The sequence below is a fragment of the Oreochromis niloticus genome, linkage group LG6 (genome assembly GCF_001858045.2).
Source record: "Oreochromis niloticus isolate F11D_XX linkage group LG6, O_niloticus_UMD_NMBU, whole genome shotgun sequence".
NCBI lineage: Eukaryota > Metazoa > Chordata > Actinopteri > Cichliformes > Cichlidae > Oreochromis > Oreochromis niloticus.
In genome coordinates, this window is record NC_031971.2 from 11280210 (window position 1) to 11295703 (window position 15494).

General features: G+C 44.1%; 1 protein-coding gene across 2 annotated transcripts in view; it reads right to left on the reverse strand.

Annotated features, from left to right (window-relative positions):
• Nucleotides 1-823: 823 nt before the first annotated feature.
• Nucleotides 824-15494, reverse strand: part of LOC102078935 (perforin-1) — a 46739-nt gene continuing 32068 nt past the window's right edge. For both annotated transcript variants that reach the window (XM_019360238.2, XM_019360239.1), the window contains 3 exons: nt 2355-2851; nt 2170-2263; nt 824-1949 (listed from right to left, as the gene is read on the reverse strand). In XM_019360238.2, coding sequence (XP_019215783.1) covers nt 1740-1949; nt 2170-2263; nt 2355-2851 — 801 coding nt within the window. In that variant the 3' untranslated portion in view covers nt 824-1739. The remainder of the gene's footprint in view (nt 1950-2169; nt 2264-2354; nt 2852-15494) is intronic.

A 15494-nucleotide genomic window follows, 5' to 3' on the forward strand; every position in this document is an offset into this window, starting at 1 on the left:
AAGCTATAACAGGTCTCCAGTTTATCTGCATTTTGATCCTTTCTTCTTTACAAAGCAACATTGGCCTTCACATGTTTTGCACAATGCTTTAAAGCCCTTAAAATTTCAATTTGAATCACAGAATGTTAAAGGTCTGGTGTAAATATTTTCCACATTTGACTGATCTTTATGGAATGCTTGTTGCAAAAGCCAGGAGTTTTGAATGGACACTGTGACATCTAAGTGTTATCCCATATGAAAAAGAAATAGTAAAAACTTATAAAAGACTTGCATAAGATGTGGCCTACTTCATATAGTGAATCATATAAGGCTGATATGATTTACTCATGAAAGTGGTCACTTTATCATTACTTTCATATATTGTTTTAGTAAGTATCCAAAACACACAAGTTTCATTTATATAATTTTTCAAGGGATCTTATACCTGTTTTCACTCTTGTATGCTTTTCATACAAGTTTCACACAAGACAGATACAAACTTTATAAGATTTATATATATCTTTTCCATATGGGATGTTACTGTCAAGAAAGCATGTAGCCTAATGCATATAATGGCTGCTCTATTACTTTGCAAGCTGCTATCAATAGTATCAGCTTTGACTGAAGGCTTTAGCTGAACTAAAAGCTACTTTGCTGCTACTTTGGAGCTGTGACCCTTCTCATCAATGTGCTTCACCACTAGTGCTGTAGCACTACATATGCTTCTTCAAATTTGAAGTAGAAGTCTTTACAACTGGGAGACAATTATTGTCACTCACTAAAATATAGATATTTTTTATAATATAAAAATACACTGACACAACAGGATAATATAAGACTGGATTCCTTTATTAGTAGGCAGCCATCTGCAAATTAGTTAGAGTAAAACAGCAACAGTACATGTATCTTTTATTTATTTATTTTTAGTTTATGGAAATATTTAAAAAAATATAAAACATTATCAAAACATTTGCTTGATATGCAAAAGAATTAAGCTATGTTACTCTGTACAAAAAAAGTAGTGGGTTCATAGTGTAATATTTTACCGTTTGAGAATAGGAGGAGACACAACTCCTCAGAGGGTGCATCAGGAAAAGCATCTGGTGGAAACATCTGCCAAATCAAACATCAGGCCCACTCACTGTATTAACCCCTTCTCAGTAAGGGAGCAGCCACAAGAAGCTACTAAAAGCAAAAACGTAATCCGAGTATTTCTTGTAAGTCATTACCACTACAACTGCTCGTTGCATACCATATTACAAATTTGAGGGTATATAACTTCATTGAAAAGTTGCAGAAAGATGCAGAATTTAAAAATAATTTTCTCAGAAATTCCTAATTTCTGTATATCCAGACAAATGGACGTGTGTTTGGCCTGCCCATACTGTGACATGAAGTATAACATTCATTACTTGTTCAACAAATATTATAATGTGAAATTTTCTTTCGCCTCAATTACACCATCACCAAGCTTTATCATTTGTTTGAGAAAGCAAACAAAACTGGTTACATGTATAAAACAATTTTAGTTCAACTGAAATTAAGTATAATCTAAAAACCCCTAAAACTATATATGTATATATCAAAAATAAGTAACTGACAACAAACAAAAAGAAGATCAAAGTTAAAAAATGGATATATGTCTTGATATGAGGAAAATAAAAGGGAAAACTCATCAATCATGTGACTCTTATGTGATCAACAGATTTACCACACTTGATTATAGAAGAAAGACATGCAGCCCCAAAATGCATTTCTCATTATGGAGATGGTGTATACTGGTGACACCAGTCTCCTGTGAGATGTGAGTCGCAGGTCAGAGTGGTCTTGAACTCATAGCCGCCACTGTCAGCTGAACAGGAAAATATATGTGTCCCCTGAGTTGGACGCTGGGAACATGATCCCAGGAGATCATCATAGTACATATCCTCATCCCATAATTCAACATACACATCAGTGTGTGTGTCCACCTTTTTAAGAAAAATAGGATTAAAAATAGGATTTAATATACTGTACTGTTGTCCTTTAAATAATAAGATGGAGATTTTGTACTGTAAACAACAGTGACAACGGTAATTCCCTTCTAATTCATAAAATGTAAATTCTGGTAGCACTGTAGTGTTTTTCGTATATCAGTAGCAGTAGCAAAATTTGCATTCAGTACCCTTATATGTGTCACGGTTCACTGACCTGTCCAAGATTAAAATAAGCATTCCACCTGGGATAATCTGATTCAATCATACGAGTCTGCTTAATGATGGAACCAAACTTCACCTTGGCATAGCTGTGAGCAGGAGAAAGACACAAAGATGAATAATATTGCAGATTTAAATATACCATTTCTAAATCCTAATCCCTAACTATGCTCGTCTCACCTGTCAGTTGGGCCAACATAATCTCCTTCCAGATTCCAGGCTCGGGTGATTTCCACTGTTAGCTTCCCCCTCCAGGCGTTTCGAGGACAGCAGTTGAAATCTAGGTTAGGATTGCCCCGCCAACAATTATGTTCACTGTGTGATGTATGCACAGTGTTGTCCGTTATGTACTGCTCTATGGCAGCCTTCATCCCTGCCTTCTTTGTGCCTTTCGGTATCAGCTGATACATTGGGCGAAGGAAGTAGGAAGCAACATCTGGATGATCCCTCAGGCTGTTCAGCCAGTTTTTAAAATCCAGGGAGTCATCATATGCAAGTGAAAACTCTCCCAACCACCCATTACCTCCTACCACATCCGTGTAGTGTTGGTGGAGACCAGAGCTGTACTTAGTGGCAACGTCACGGTTTCCCAGCATGTTTTTGCAAGATTGCGCAACAGAAGATGGATTAAGCTTTCCCAAGCCAATGGAGACACCCATCGACAGGCAGGAGTGGAACTAGAAGACAGGGAGGCAAGTGGGAGGATGACTTATTAGGAACAAGCGAATTTTACGAACATGGTGGAAAGAATGATAAGATTTGGGTAATCAGCTGTGCAGAATGAGGGCTAAAACAAATCATAAAAGGAGTGAGGGCGGACAATAGAGAGATGACTACAGATCAGAACGCAATTAATGATTACTGTAAATTCTATACAGAATCTACAGTTTTTGATACGGGCGACACGGGCGGTTGCCCGGGGCGGCATCACGGGCATCGGCAAAAAAAAAAGAAGAAAAAAATTGCTCGTACTCATGCTGCCCCGACATCAGCGAGTGCATATTGGGAATGGCATAGGCACCGATCGGCTTTCTATCGCCCATTTGATGGGAGTAAGGGCGCCCTCCGTTTGCGAGGTGCGCCTGCTGCTTGTGGCACAGGGGGGAGAGGGCGGGGCGGCAGGGGATTCTCTGGCTGGCTGGAGCTCGCAAAATAAAATAAAATAAAAACAAAACAGCAAACACGAAAACACCAGACATTATGATACAGAACTATAATTTGCACCGATGATTTTTTGAAATTCTGTACGTGGAAAGTGAGCGCGAGAGCCCTCGGCGCGCCTGCTCGCTGCTGAAGTCAAAGTAAACTTTATTGTCATCTCGCTACATAGTCCAGTATATAGAGAGACGAGAAGACGAGGCTTCAGTTACAGCAGTGCAAGAAAACAAACAATAAATATAAGAAAGGTAAGAAAATAAATATGCACTTTAGGAATAGGGGTAAAGGGATCAATAACAATTTAAAATTTATAGTTTACAGTTTGATGATTTTCACACACAACCCGTCGAAAGGTGACGGGGCCGGCTGCTTCCAAATAGAGCACATTTCATTCATAATGTTGTAAATCCAAGACCATTATGTATTCATGTTTTGAATCCTGGGTTGTGTGAAATCCCAGAAATACACCTTAGACAAAGAGAATCTGTGAACTAAGATGTAGGTCTATTAGGTTATGTTATACATATATATATATATAAAAAAAACACCCATCTTGCCCCCTGCGGGCGGTTTATCCTTCAAGCTCGGGTGCTCTACCAGAGGCCTGGGAGCTTGAGGGTCCTGCGCAGTATCTTAGCTGTTCCCAGGACTGCGCTCTTCTGGACAGAGATCTCTGATGTTGTTCCCGGGATCTGCTGGAGCCACTCGCCTAGCTTGGGAGTCACCGCACCTAGTGCTCCGATTACCACGGGGACCACCGTTACCTTCACCCTCCACATCCTCTCTTCTCTGAGCCCTTGGTATTTCTCCAGCTTCTCGTGTTCCTTCTTCCTGATATTGCTGTCATTCGGAACTGCTACATCGATCACTACGGCCGTCTTCTCCTGTTTGTCTACCACCACTATGGTGGTTAGCCACCACCATTTTGTCCGTCTGTATCTGGAAGTCCCACAGGATCTTAGCTCGGTCATTCTCCATCACCCTTGGGAGCGTCTCCCATTTTGACCTCGGGACTTCCAGGTTATACTCGGCACAGATGTTCCTGTACACTATGCCGGCCACTTGGTTATGGCGTTCCATGTATACCTTGCCTTCTAGCATCTTGCACCCTGCTGTTATGTGCTGGATTGTCTCACGGGCATCTTTACACAGCCTGCACCTGGGGTCTTGCCTGGTGTGATAGACCCCAGCCTCTATGGATCTTGTACTCAGAGCTTGTTCTTGTGCTGCCATGATTAGTGCCTCTTTGCTGTCTTTCAGTCCAGCTTTGTCCAGCCACTGGTAGGATTTCTGGATATCAGCCACCTCCTCTATCTGCCGGTGGTACATACCGTGCAGGAGCCTGTCCTTCCATGATGGTTCCTCGTCTCCCTCCTCTTTCTTGGGTTTCTGCTGCCTGAGGTATTCACTGAGCACGCTGTCAGTTGGGGCCATCTTCGTGATGTATTCGTGGATGTTTCTTGTCTCATCCTGGACTGTGGTGCTGACACTCACCAGTCCCCGGCCCCCTTCCTTCCACTTAGCGTACAGCCTCAGGGTGCTGGACTTGGGGTGAAACCCTCCATGCATGGTCAGGAGCTTTCTTGTCTTTATGTCAGTGGCTTCTATCTCCTCCTTTGGCCAGCCTATTACCCCAGCTGGGTACCTGATCACGGGCAGGGCGTAGGTGTTGATGGCCCGGATCTTGTTCTTACCGTTCAGCTGACTCCTCAGGACTTGCCTGACCCTCTGCAGGTACTTGGTGGTTGCAGCTTTCCTAGCGGCCTCTTCATGGTTCCCATTCGCCTGCGGGATCCCCAGGTACTTGTAACTGTCCTCTATGTCTGCAATGTTGCCTTCTGGTAGTTCAATCCCCTCAGTTCTGACTACCTTCCCTCTCTTTGTTACCATCCGACTACACTTCTCCAGTCCGAACGACATTCCAATGTCATTGCTGTATAGCCTGGTAGTGTGTATCAGTGAATCGATGTCTCGTTCACTCTTGGCATACAGCTTGATGTCATCCATGTACAGGAGGTGGCTGACAACTGCTCCGTTCCGTAGTCGGTATCCGTAGCCAGTCTTGTTAATGATTTCACTGAGGGGGTTCAGGCCTATGCAGAACAGCAGTGGGGACAGAGCATCTCCTTGGTAGATCCCGCACTTGATGGTGACTTGTGCTATGGGCTTGGAGTTGGCCTCTAGTGTTGTACGCCACATCCCCATTGAGTTCCTGATGAAGGCTCTTAGGGTCCTGTTGATCTTGTACAATTCTAGGCATTCCAGTATCCAGCTGTGGGGCATTGAGTCATAGGCCTTCTTGTAATCAATCCAGGCTGTGCACAGGTTGGTCAGTCTGGTCTTGCAGTCTCGGCTGACTGTTCTGTCTACCAGTAGCTGGTGTTTTGCGCCTCTGGTATTCTTGCCAATCCCTTTCTGTGCCCCGCTCATGTATTGACCCATGTGCCTGTTCATCTTAGCCGATATGATGCCTGACAGGAGCTTCCATGTAGTACTGAGGCAGGTTATTGGTCGGTAGTTGGATGGGACCGGTCCCTTCTTGGGGTCCTTGGGGATCAGGACCGTCCGACCTTCGGTTAGCTATTCCGGGTGTCTCTCGTTAACTAGCAGCTGGTTTATTTGTGCTGCCAGACGCTCGTGGAGTGCAGTCAGCTTCTTCAGCCAGTAGGCGTGAACCATGGCGGGCCCTGGTGCTGTCCAACTCTTCATACTGGAGACCCTTTCTTGGATGTCTGCCACTGTGATGGTTACTGGACCCTGTTCAGGGAGGTCGCTATGGTCTGCCCTCAGATCCACTAGCCACTGAGCATTGCCGTTATGGGTTGCATCCTTCTCCCATATGCTCTTCCAGTATTGCTCCGTCTCCAGCCTTGGTGGTGCTGTTCTCTTATTGTTCCCTTGCCACTGAGAGTACACCTTTGCTGGTTCTGTGGAGAACAGCTGGTTTATTCTCCTGCCTTCTATCTCTCTGGTGTACCTCCTCAAACGGCTGGCCAAGGCTGTGAGTCTTTGCTTGGCAGTTTCCAAGGCCTCAGGTATGGACAGCTTGCTGTATTTCTTATGCACCTTCTTTGTCGCACCTTTCTGCAACTCCGTTAGTTGGCTAACCTCCCTTCGTGCTACTTTGATCTTGCCCTCTAGCCTCCTTCTCCATGGAGGGTACTGCCCCTTGTGGCTGTTCAACTTGTAGCCAAGCATCTCACTGATCACTGCTGCCGTATTGTAGATCAGCTTGTTAGTGTCGGTAATCGTGGTTGTAGGTATCATCCGTAGTGCTGCATTAACATCATCTAGCAGACCTTCTGAGGGTACTTCACGTAATCTTGGTAACCGGCTACGGGGGATCCAGGTTTCAAGCTTGGCCATGATCCTATCTTTCAGGTCAGTTCCTCTCGCACTCAACAATCCTTCTCCTATCGCACTTGGGGCTATGTACCCAATCTCGGGTGGGGGTGATGATATCTCCCCCCTGACCTGGCATCCTGACTCCTCCTTGCCGTAGCATTTATGTTGTACCTCGTCAATCTCTAGCTGTGAGAGCAGTCCCTTCTTTCGAATGTTGGAACACTGAGCTACTAGTTGTTTCGCCGTCATTGTGGATGTTGGGTATCGAAGAATCCATAGGTCCCTCATCCTATTCATGTAACCCCTTCCGCCAGGGTTACTTGCGTAGTAGCATTCCAACAACGCCCTATTTTTGTCTCTTGCCCACCGATGCTTTCTTGTTCCAGTAGCCCACTTGTCGTCAGGGTGCTCTGGTTCCTGAACACCTGACGCGGACCTTGTTGATCCGGGCGACGTCCGAGCCGGCATGCCTTCATATTTATCTGTCTCGCTCATGTCTGCGGTAGGCTTGCTTAGCATTGGGGGTCTAGCCTTAGGACCCTTACTGGATACAGACGCCCCAGGCGGGAATTGAACTTGCGATCCTCTGCGGGGCAATAGACAAACAGAAGAAGACGGCCGTAGTGATCGATGTAGCAGTTCCGAATGACAGCAATATCAGGAAGAAGGAACACGAGAAGCTGGAGAAATACCAAGGGCTCAGAGAAGAGCTTGAGAGGATGTGGAGGGTGAAGGTAACGGTGGTCCCCGTGGTAATCGGAGCACTAGGTGCGGTGACTCCCAAGCTAGGCGAGTGGCTCCAGCAGATCCGGGAACAACATCGGACATCTCTGTCCAGAAGAGCGCAGTCCTGGGAACAGCTAAGATACTGCGCAGGACCCTCAAGCTCCCAGGCCTCTGGTAGAGGACCCGAGCTTGAAGGATAAACCGCCCGCAGGGGCGTGCTGGGTGTTATATATATATATATGTATATATATATATATATATATATATATACATATATATGTATATGTATATATATGTATGTGTGTGTATATATATACATATATATGTGTGTGTGTGTGTATATATATATATCTATATATATATATATCTATATATATATGTATATATATATATATATATATATATAGATATATATATATATGTGTGTGTGTATATATGTATATATATGTGTGTGTGTGTCACGGACGGTGAAGGCCCTACGTGGAAAACAAATCCTTTTTTTGTCTCGCCGCTTTTGCATGCACAGCGGTGGGCCTGAGTGAAGACGGCACTGAAGATTTGCATTTTTCTATAGTGTTTTGCCCATTTGGGGTATGTGTGAGTTGCCGTCCCTTTTTAACCTGTGTGCTATGTCGATTTGTTCTTAAACGGTTCCCCGCAGCGCTTGTCCTGTCTCACGGGCAATCATACAGTTTTAGCGTTTTTAATAAGATATTAAGGTATTAAAATAAGTTTTTAATTGTTTTTAGGTGCCGCTGTTACACTGTTACTTTTATTTTGTATTAGAAATTAAACTCTTTTTTTTTAACTGACTGTGCGCCTACGGTTCTGTCCTATTTTCAATAGGTACCTACCACGGGTCACACACAGTTTTCACAGAATTGCTTGACTATGGGTTACTTCCTTCAACAAGTTACCAGGACTGTATCACAGTGTTACTTAAAAAGGGCAAGGACCCGACTGCCTGTGCCTTTTATAGACCTATATCTCTGTTAAACACGGATGTTAAAATTCTGTCTAAGCTACTGGCACACAGTAGCTTAGACAGATTCCTTCTGTAATTCTCCTGTAATTTATATTATTATTCCTTCTGTAATTTCTCCTGATAAAACTCAGCATTCATTCTTTAACATATAGCGAGATTTTAATATTATTTATACCCCTAACCACGATGTGCCTGAATGCCTTATTACCAGTGTTGGGTAAGTTACTTTAAATTAGTAACTTAGTTACATTACTAGTTACTTCTCTAAAAAAGTAACTCAGTTACTTCAAGTTACTCGTTACTTTCAAAGTAACTAGTTACTAGGGAAAGTAACTTTGGTTTTACTCAGAATTCTCTTGTTAATGTGTTGCTTCCGTAACTGGATACCCAGCAAGATTGTCAGTCTTCTATCTTGCTTACATGCCACAAGTGCACTGTGCCACCTACCAATAGAAAGGAAAAAATAATGTGCACATTTCCACGAGAGAAATCCCACGCCTGGACCGTCGTTGACCGCCCCCATGATTCTAGCCTGCTTTTTACATCCAACACAAAAACTGCAGTCGTGGTGCTTTTGATTGTACTCAGAACTTGGAAATTCTGCCTTCTGAATAGGAAGATGTAGGTAACACCAGACTGCAGATGAGCTGCATCCAGGGCTGGACTGGGACAAAACAATCGTCCCGGGCATTTTGACTAGAGACCGGCCCACCATTATAGGAAAAATCATAAAGCCTTTGAATGAAAATAAACACTGTTGTGACAGTGATGTACACTGTTCTGATGGTATATATGTATCGATCTATCAATTGTTTGTTGTAAGACTCAGATAATTATTTTTTTTTAAAGCTAGACATTTTAAATGAGAATAATAAAGAAAAGTATTTCCTTGTCCCCCCCTTTCCCTGTTAATGCCCTACCTGCCCCCCTGGCAACACTTTGCTAGATCCACCCCTGCACAGTTACCAGCTGTCAGCTACTTAGAAAAGGATCCTGGTGTTATTTGTCTCTCAGAAACAGTTCATAACTTCCCTTCAACTCATTCATGTCACCTAAAAGGTAAACCTGTTTCTACATCACCTGTTCAGCTCTGATGATTCAGTAAGGACATCTCCTGGTTTCATCTGCATGTTTCCCTCTCACCACATATCCAAACCGATATCATGACCAGCAGCTTTACAGCTGTGGCTCCAGCAAACATCAGCTGATACTAGCAATTAATATTAAATAAATTCTAACAACAGCTGATCAAGCTTAAACGTGCTGCTGTTGTTTAACGCGACATCCGCTGGTTTCCTCTTTCTGGCGCAAAGTGGGCGATAAATAAACAAGAGAGAAAAGCCGATCAGCTGATCATTGATCAGTTTCGTGATTGAAGTAGAAACAGGAGAGGAGAGAATGAGAGAAGAAGAGGCAGCTGTGCAGCTTCAGCTTTGTGTCTTTTTCATTGTAGCTTAAGTCCGGGACAAACTGTGTTCCTTTTCACCTCAGTACGAAACGCGTAATATTTTCTCTGAATACCAGACGATTCTGTTTTTTACGGGACGGTTGGCAACTCTAATAATTAACCGTATGAACAAAATAAAGTTCAACATCAGTAACATAGCACCCACCCAGCTCTATAGAAACTCCGTCATGCTAGCTAGCATGCAGTACGAAAATGTCAGCATAACGAAAATAAACTCCACCTAAACTTGATTTATATCTGACCCAGATAGACTGCAGGTCATAACTTCTTACCTGAAGTTCAGTTCACCTGACACTCGGACTGGCGGCCGCTTCGGGTCTCTCCTCTTGCCTCCCTTTTCCTTCATCCACCTGCTGGCTTCCACCACTTGCTAATGTTATTGAATCTGTGGAAGCTCCGCGATATCCACCACACGAAGTAACGAGTAACGAGCCTATCTAAATCCCAGTAACGAGTAACGCGTTCCTGGTTTTGGCATAATAACTAGTTACCGTGCTCGTTACCACAATAATAACGTAGTTACTGTAACGCGTTACTTAATAACGCGTTAGTCCCAACACTGCTTATTACTATGTGTCATGTACTGATATATGGCTATGTCTTAATGTGATGACTTTTGAACCGGATGTTGTTGTCCGAAGGAGGCCCCGTTAAGTGGCTAGTTGTCAGATCGACAGTATTCAATAAAGCAAGATAAAGACCGTGCTTTATGTCCTGATTTAATTCAGAGTGCTCAGCCTAATTTAGTAATAAGGTGGGCACACAACAATGTTTTTGTGAGAAGTAGACCCAGCGGCGGCACGGTGTTAGCGAAAACTTGTGGGCTAACATGGAAAAGTCGGGTATTCAACCGTTCGCCTGCTACACTGATCCAGCTACACTCGGACGGAGATGGACGCGGTGATTAACATCCTTTGAGTTGTTTGCTGATGGGAAAGGTCTTATTTTGACGGATAATGCTACAGATGCGATCAGACACCGGAGATGCGCTCTTCTACTGCACTTGGCCAGACAGGACGTGCAGGATGTCTTCTCCACTCTACCACAGACGGGAGAGGTGAAGGATTACACCGCTGCGGTGACTGCTCTCAACACTTATTTTGTTCCTCAAGTGAATGCAGCATACGCACGCCAAACTTTCCACAAATTGTCACAAACACCAGGTGAGACTGTGCAACAATTTTGTACACGTTTAAGGCGAGCTGCAAAAGACTGTGACTTTCAAGCTGACAATGATAACCAGATACGGGACGCTATCCTGAGTAAATGCACTTCTGAATATGTACGGAGAAAGCTGCTTGAGGAGGGTCCAGGCTTAACCCTAACTCGCACGTTGGAGGTGGCTTCACACTGCAAATCCGTGGAGGAGCAGATGGCGGCGATGAGCGTCGCCGGGGAAAAGAAAGGAGAGGACACGGTCAGCCGGATTTTTACAGCAAAGAAAGAGAAGAACAATAGACCAAAAGGAAAAATGAAAGAAGATAATAAAACAGACAGACAGTGTTACAGGTGTGGTTATACTGACCACATGGGCAAAGATCCCAAATGCCCAGGACGAGGACAAACATGTCACAAGTGTAATGGTAAGGACCACTTTTCAAAATGTGTCGTACAAAAAGACAAAAGAAACAAAATGTGAATGCTGTTGAAAAAGATGATTATGCATTTATTGTAAATGATGATAATGTACCTGAGAAACTTACCTTTTCTCTTGGGGGAATAGAGTTGAAAATGTTAGTTGGCTCTGGAGCTACAAGTAATGTGATGGGAGAAAACATATGGGAAAAGCTAAAAGCTGAAAAGATAAAATGTCACGCATATGTACCCAAAGAGCAGAGGATTTTATATGCATATTCCTCAGCACAGGCACTCACGGTTAAAGTTGCATTCCATTGTGAAATCAAGATTGGTGACAGGACTGAAGACGCTGAATGTGATTAGAGGTAATGGTGAACCACTCCTGGGGAAAAAGACTGCTATAAAGTTAGGAGTGTTGAAAATAGGTGAAAATGTGGCGGCTGTCACAGATTTAAAGCACACTCTTAAAGAAAAGTATCCAAAAGTGTTCAAAGGAGTAGGAAAGCTAAACACCAAACAGATCAGCCTGTACACTGATCCAAATGTGAAACCAGTAGCACAGCCACTGAGGCGCATACCTTATCATTTGAGGGATGCAGTGGAGAAAAAGATCAATGAACTAATCGACATGGACATCATAGAACGTGTAGAAGGACCTACACCTTGGGTAAATCCTGTAGTGGTACTCCCAAAGAAATGTGACTGTACTGGAACTGTTTGTATGTTATTTCTCCAGGCCTATAGGGGGCGCAGGTTTGCTATGTTGAGCCAATTAGTCACTAGAAGAAGTGTGATAGGAAGTGTTTGTTCATGAGTGAAGCAAGACATGGTGTGTTTCTTCCGATCCAAAGCCATCCACTCCGTTAAATCCCTTTGAGTGGCAATATGAGTAAGTTTCTTAATTGTGTTTACGTTTAAGACAGGGTATATGACATTATTGAAGTGATTTGGAAACGTTTGATGTGTTTTATATGTCCACTTAAGTTCAACCCAAGGTAATGTTTATGTGACATTTCTGTATTCTGTATCATTTCCGTTTCACACTTTTTTTGCATTAAATCCTGTCCAAATACAACACGTGCCTGTTCCTTGGAGGAAGTGATGCAAGAGAGAGTTTAGCTGGCTGTGAATCTCAATATAGGACACTGGGTCACATTGGGTGCAACAGTACAGTGAAATCATAGCACTCTGCGAGGGATGTCAAGTGACAGTTCTACTCTAACATGGAGAAATCAGAGGCTGAAGGTCAAAATGACGAGGAAACAAGGTCCACTCGCTCAAGAAGGTCCTCAAAGTCTTCAGGAAGACTGACTGTTAGATCATCTGCAGCATGTTCAAGCAGGTCATCAGCATCAACCCGAGCCAGTATGGCAGCAGTGCAGGCAAAAGCCAGATTAGCTTACGCTGAGAAGGAGATGAACATTAAAGTAGAAAAGGCCCGCCTAGAAGCAACTCTGGATGTAATCAACCTCCAAAAGGAAGCGGATGCAGCCTTGGCTAAAGCAGAGGTAATGGAGTCAGCAGCAGCTCAATTTGACAAAGCTGAATCAGGGGAAGAGTGGCCATTGTCACCCCTACAAGTAACCCCAGAACAAAAAGTGAGTGAATACATGAATAAACGCAGCCACACTGACCTGGCCCCAGACATTACATCTCACCATGGCGACACTAAATATCAGAATGAACAATCCAAACAACCAGTAATGTACACACCTCTTTGTCCCAAACAAGAGCCAGTGCAGCACTCATTCATGCCACAAGATGGGGCAGAGAGACGACTACAAAGAGATGTTAGTCCGCAGGGTCTCCATGATGCATTACAATTGCAGCACGGTTTAAGCTCAAATAATAATGCAGACACCATAGCAAGTGACCTCGCCAGATTCTTAGCCAAGAGTCAGCGAATAACTGGAGGACTGTCTAAATTTGACGACAAGCCAGAAAATTACCTTAGTTGGAAAGCCACATTCCAGAGCACCGTTAGGGACCTTTGTCTAACAGCCAGTGAAGAAATTAACCTACTCATTAAGTGGCTAGGCCCAGAATCTTCTGAACATGCCAAAAGATTAAAAGCAGTCAACATAAAGCATCCACCTGCCGGTCTGAACATGATATGGTTGAGACTAGAGGAATGTTACGGCTCACCAGAAGCAATAGAAAACTCCCTGTTTGCCCGAATACGAGACTTTCCAAAGCTCTCCAGTAAAGAACCACACAAGCTTCATGACCTATCAGATCTGCTGTGTGAACTCCAGGCTGCAAAGCTAGATGGTTATTTGCACTCTCGACCCAAGTGCAGACATTCTGTTGCTGATAGGACGCAACCTTCTGAGAGTTCACAAAGTGAGGGAGCAAATCAACGGCAGAGATAATGACCCGTTTGTACAGAAGCTTGACCTGGGCTGGGTTATCATTGGCGATGTGTGTCTTGGCAATGCCCACAAGCCAAGTAAAGTGAATGTTCTGAAAACCTATGTACTGGACAATGGACGCCCAAGCTATCTCACTCCCTGCGACAGTCACCTTAGTGTAAAGGAGGACTTCAGTCTGGGCCAAACCAAAGCCATCTCCAGTCAACTGCCATCTGCTCACTCACACCAAAAGCCCACAGCTGAGAATATGGGAGACTCTGTGTTTTGTCACACCAGTAACGACAACCACCTTGCTCATTCAGCTGAAGATGTAATCTTTTTGAAAAAGATGGCAGGCTTGGGATGCATAAGGGGGGCGCTCGTGTACACTGATGGAGTAGGACGCACGCTTCTAAGCTCCGCACTTTTCTTCTTATTTTCCAACTAATAACACGACACCCTGCCTCTTTACTGAACTGGTCAACAGAACTACTGCTCTGCATCGACTACGATAAAGACTGGACAACATGCCGCCGAAAAAAGACGCAACACTCGGCCAGAAAGCAGTAGCTGAAAATTCTGTGAGCACCAACGCCATATTAGCAGCTATCGCTAGTCTTAAAACTTCTATGGAGACCTGCCTTGACACAATTGAGTCAACTCTTGAGTCGCTCCAGGCAGATATCCGGTCATCCGAACAGCGTCTAGATGTTATCAATGAGTCGCTTACCACAATGGACGGCCGGGTTTGTATGCTTGAAGCTACATGCAAGGACCTAAAGGCGGCCACCGATAACCTGCGTGACAAGCTAGGCCAGATGGAGGCGCGCGCGCGTCGGGCCAACATTAGGATTGTTGGAGTGAAGGAAGGTGCTGAGGGCGGTAAGCCTGCGGACTTTGTATCATCCCTGCTGCTGGATGTGTTGGGGAAAGACAACTTTATTAAGCCGATAAAAGTGGAGAGGGCACACCATACCCTTAGACCGAGACCAACGGCTGGCCAGCGACCGAGGGCTATCATAGCCAAGTTGCACCACGAGAAAGACGTGTGGCATGTCCTGCATCTGGCACGCCAACGTGCACCGCTGAGCTGCAATGGAGAGAGTCTGTCCATCTTCCCCGACTACACTGCGGAGGTCCTTGCGCAGCGGATGGCCTTCAATACGGTCAGGAAAAAGCTTAGCGCTTTCGGAGCTACGTGCAGTCTGTGCTACCCGGCCCAGCTTCGGGTAGTTCACAACAACATCACTAACACGTTCAAGTCTCCTGCTGAAGCTGAACGGTTTGTGGACTCACTGTAATCGTGACCTGGTAATATGTTTGCTCATGCTGTTGATGCGGGTGTATTGTTGAACATTCTCACTCTTCTCTTCCTATAGTGAGAGTCGCGATTTGTTCAATCATTTTTTGAATGTTTCTTTTGTGATAGTTTTCTATCATTTTTTTTTCTTTTTGCTATGGTGTCTTTAAACTTTTCTCTATCGTGAATTACTGAGTACGTTTATATTATAACTTTGGTTATACACAAGTCATTTTATATGTTGGCGTCTTTTTTGTTTATCCAATCAGTCGATTTATGGGTGTAACTATTGTTTTGATTAATGGAGTCTGGTGCGGAGCCGCCGTATCTGCAGGATGTTTTTTTTCTCTTTTTCTTCTTTGTTTTTTTGTGCTCCTCTTCCCGGCAGTCCCCTTAATGCATGCTGGGA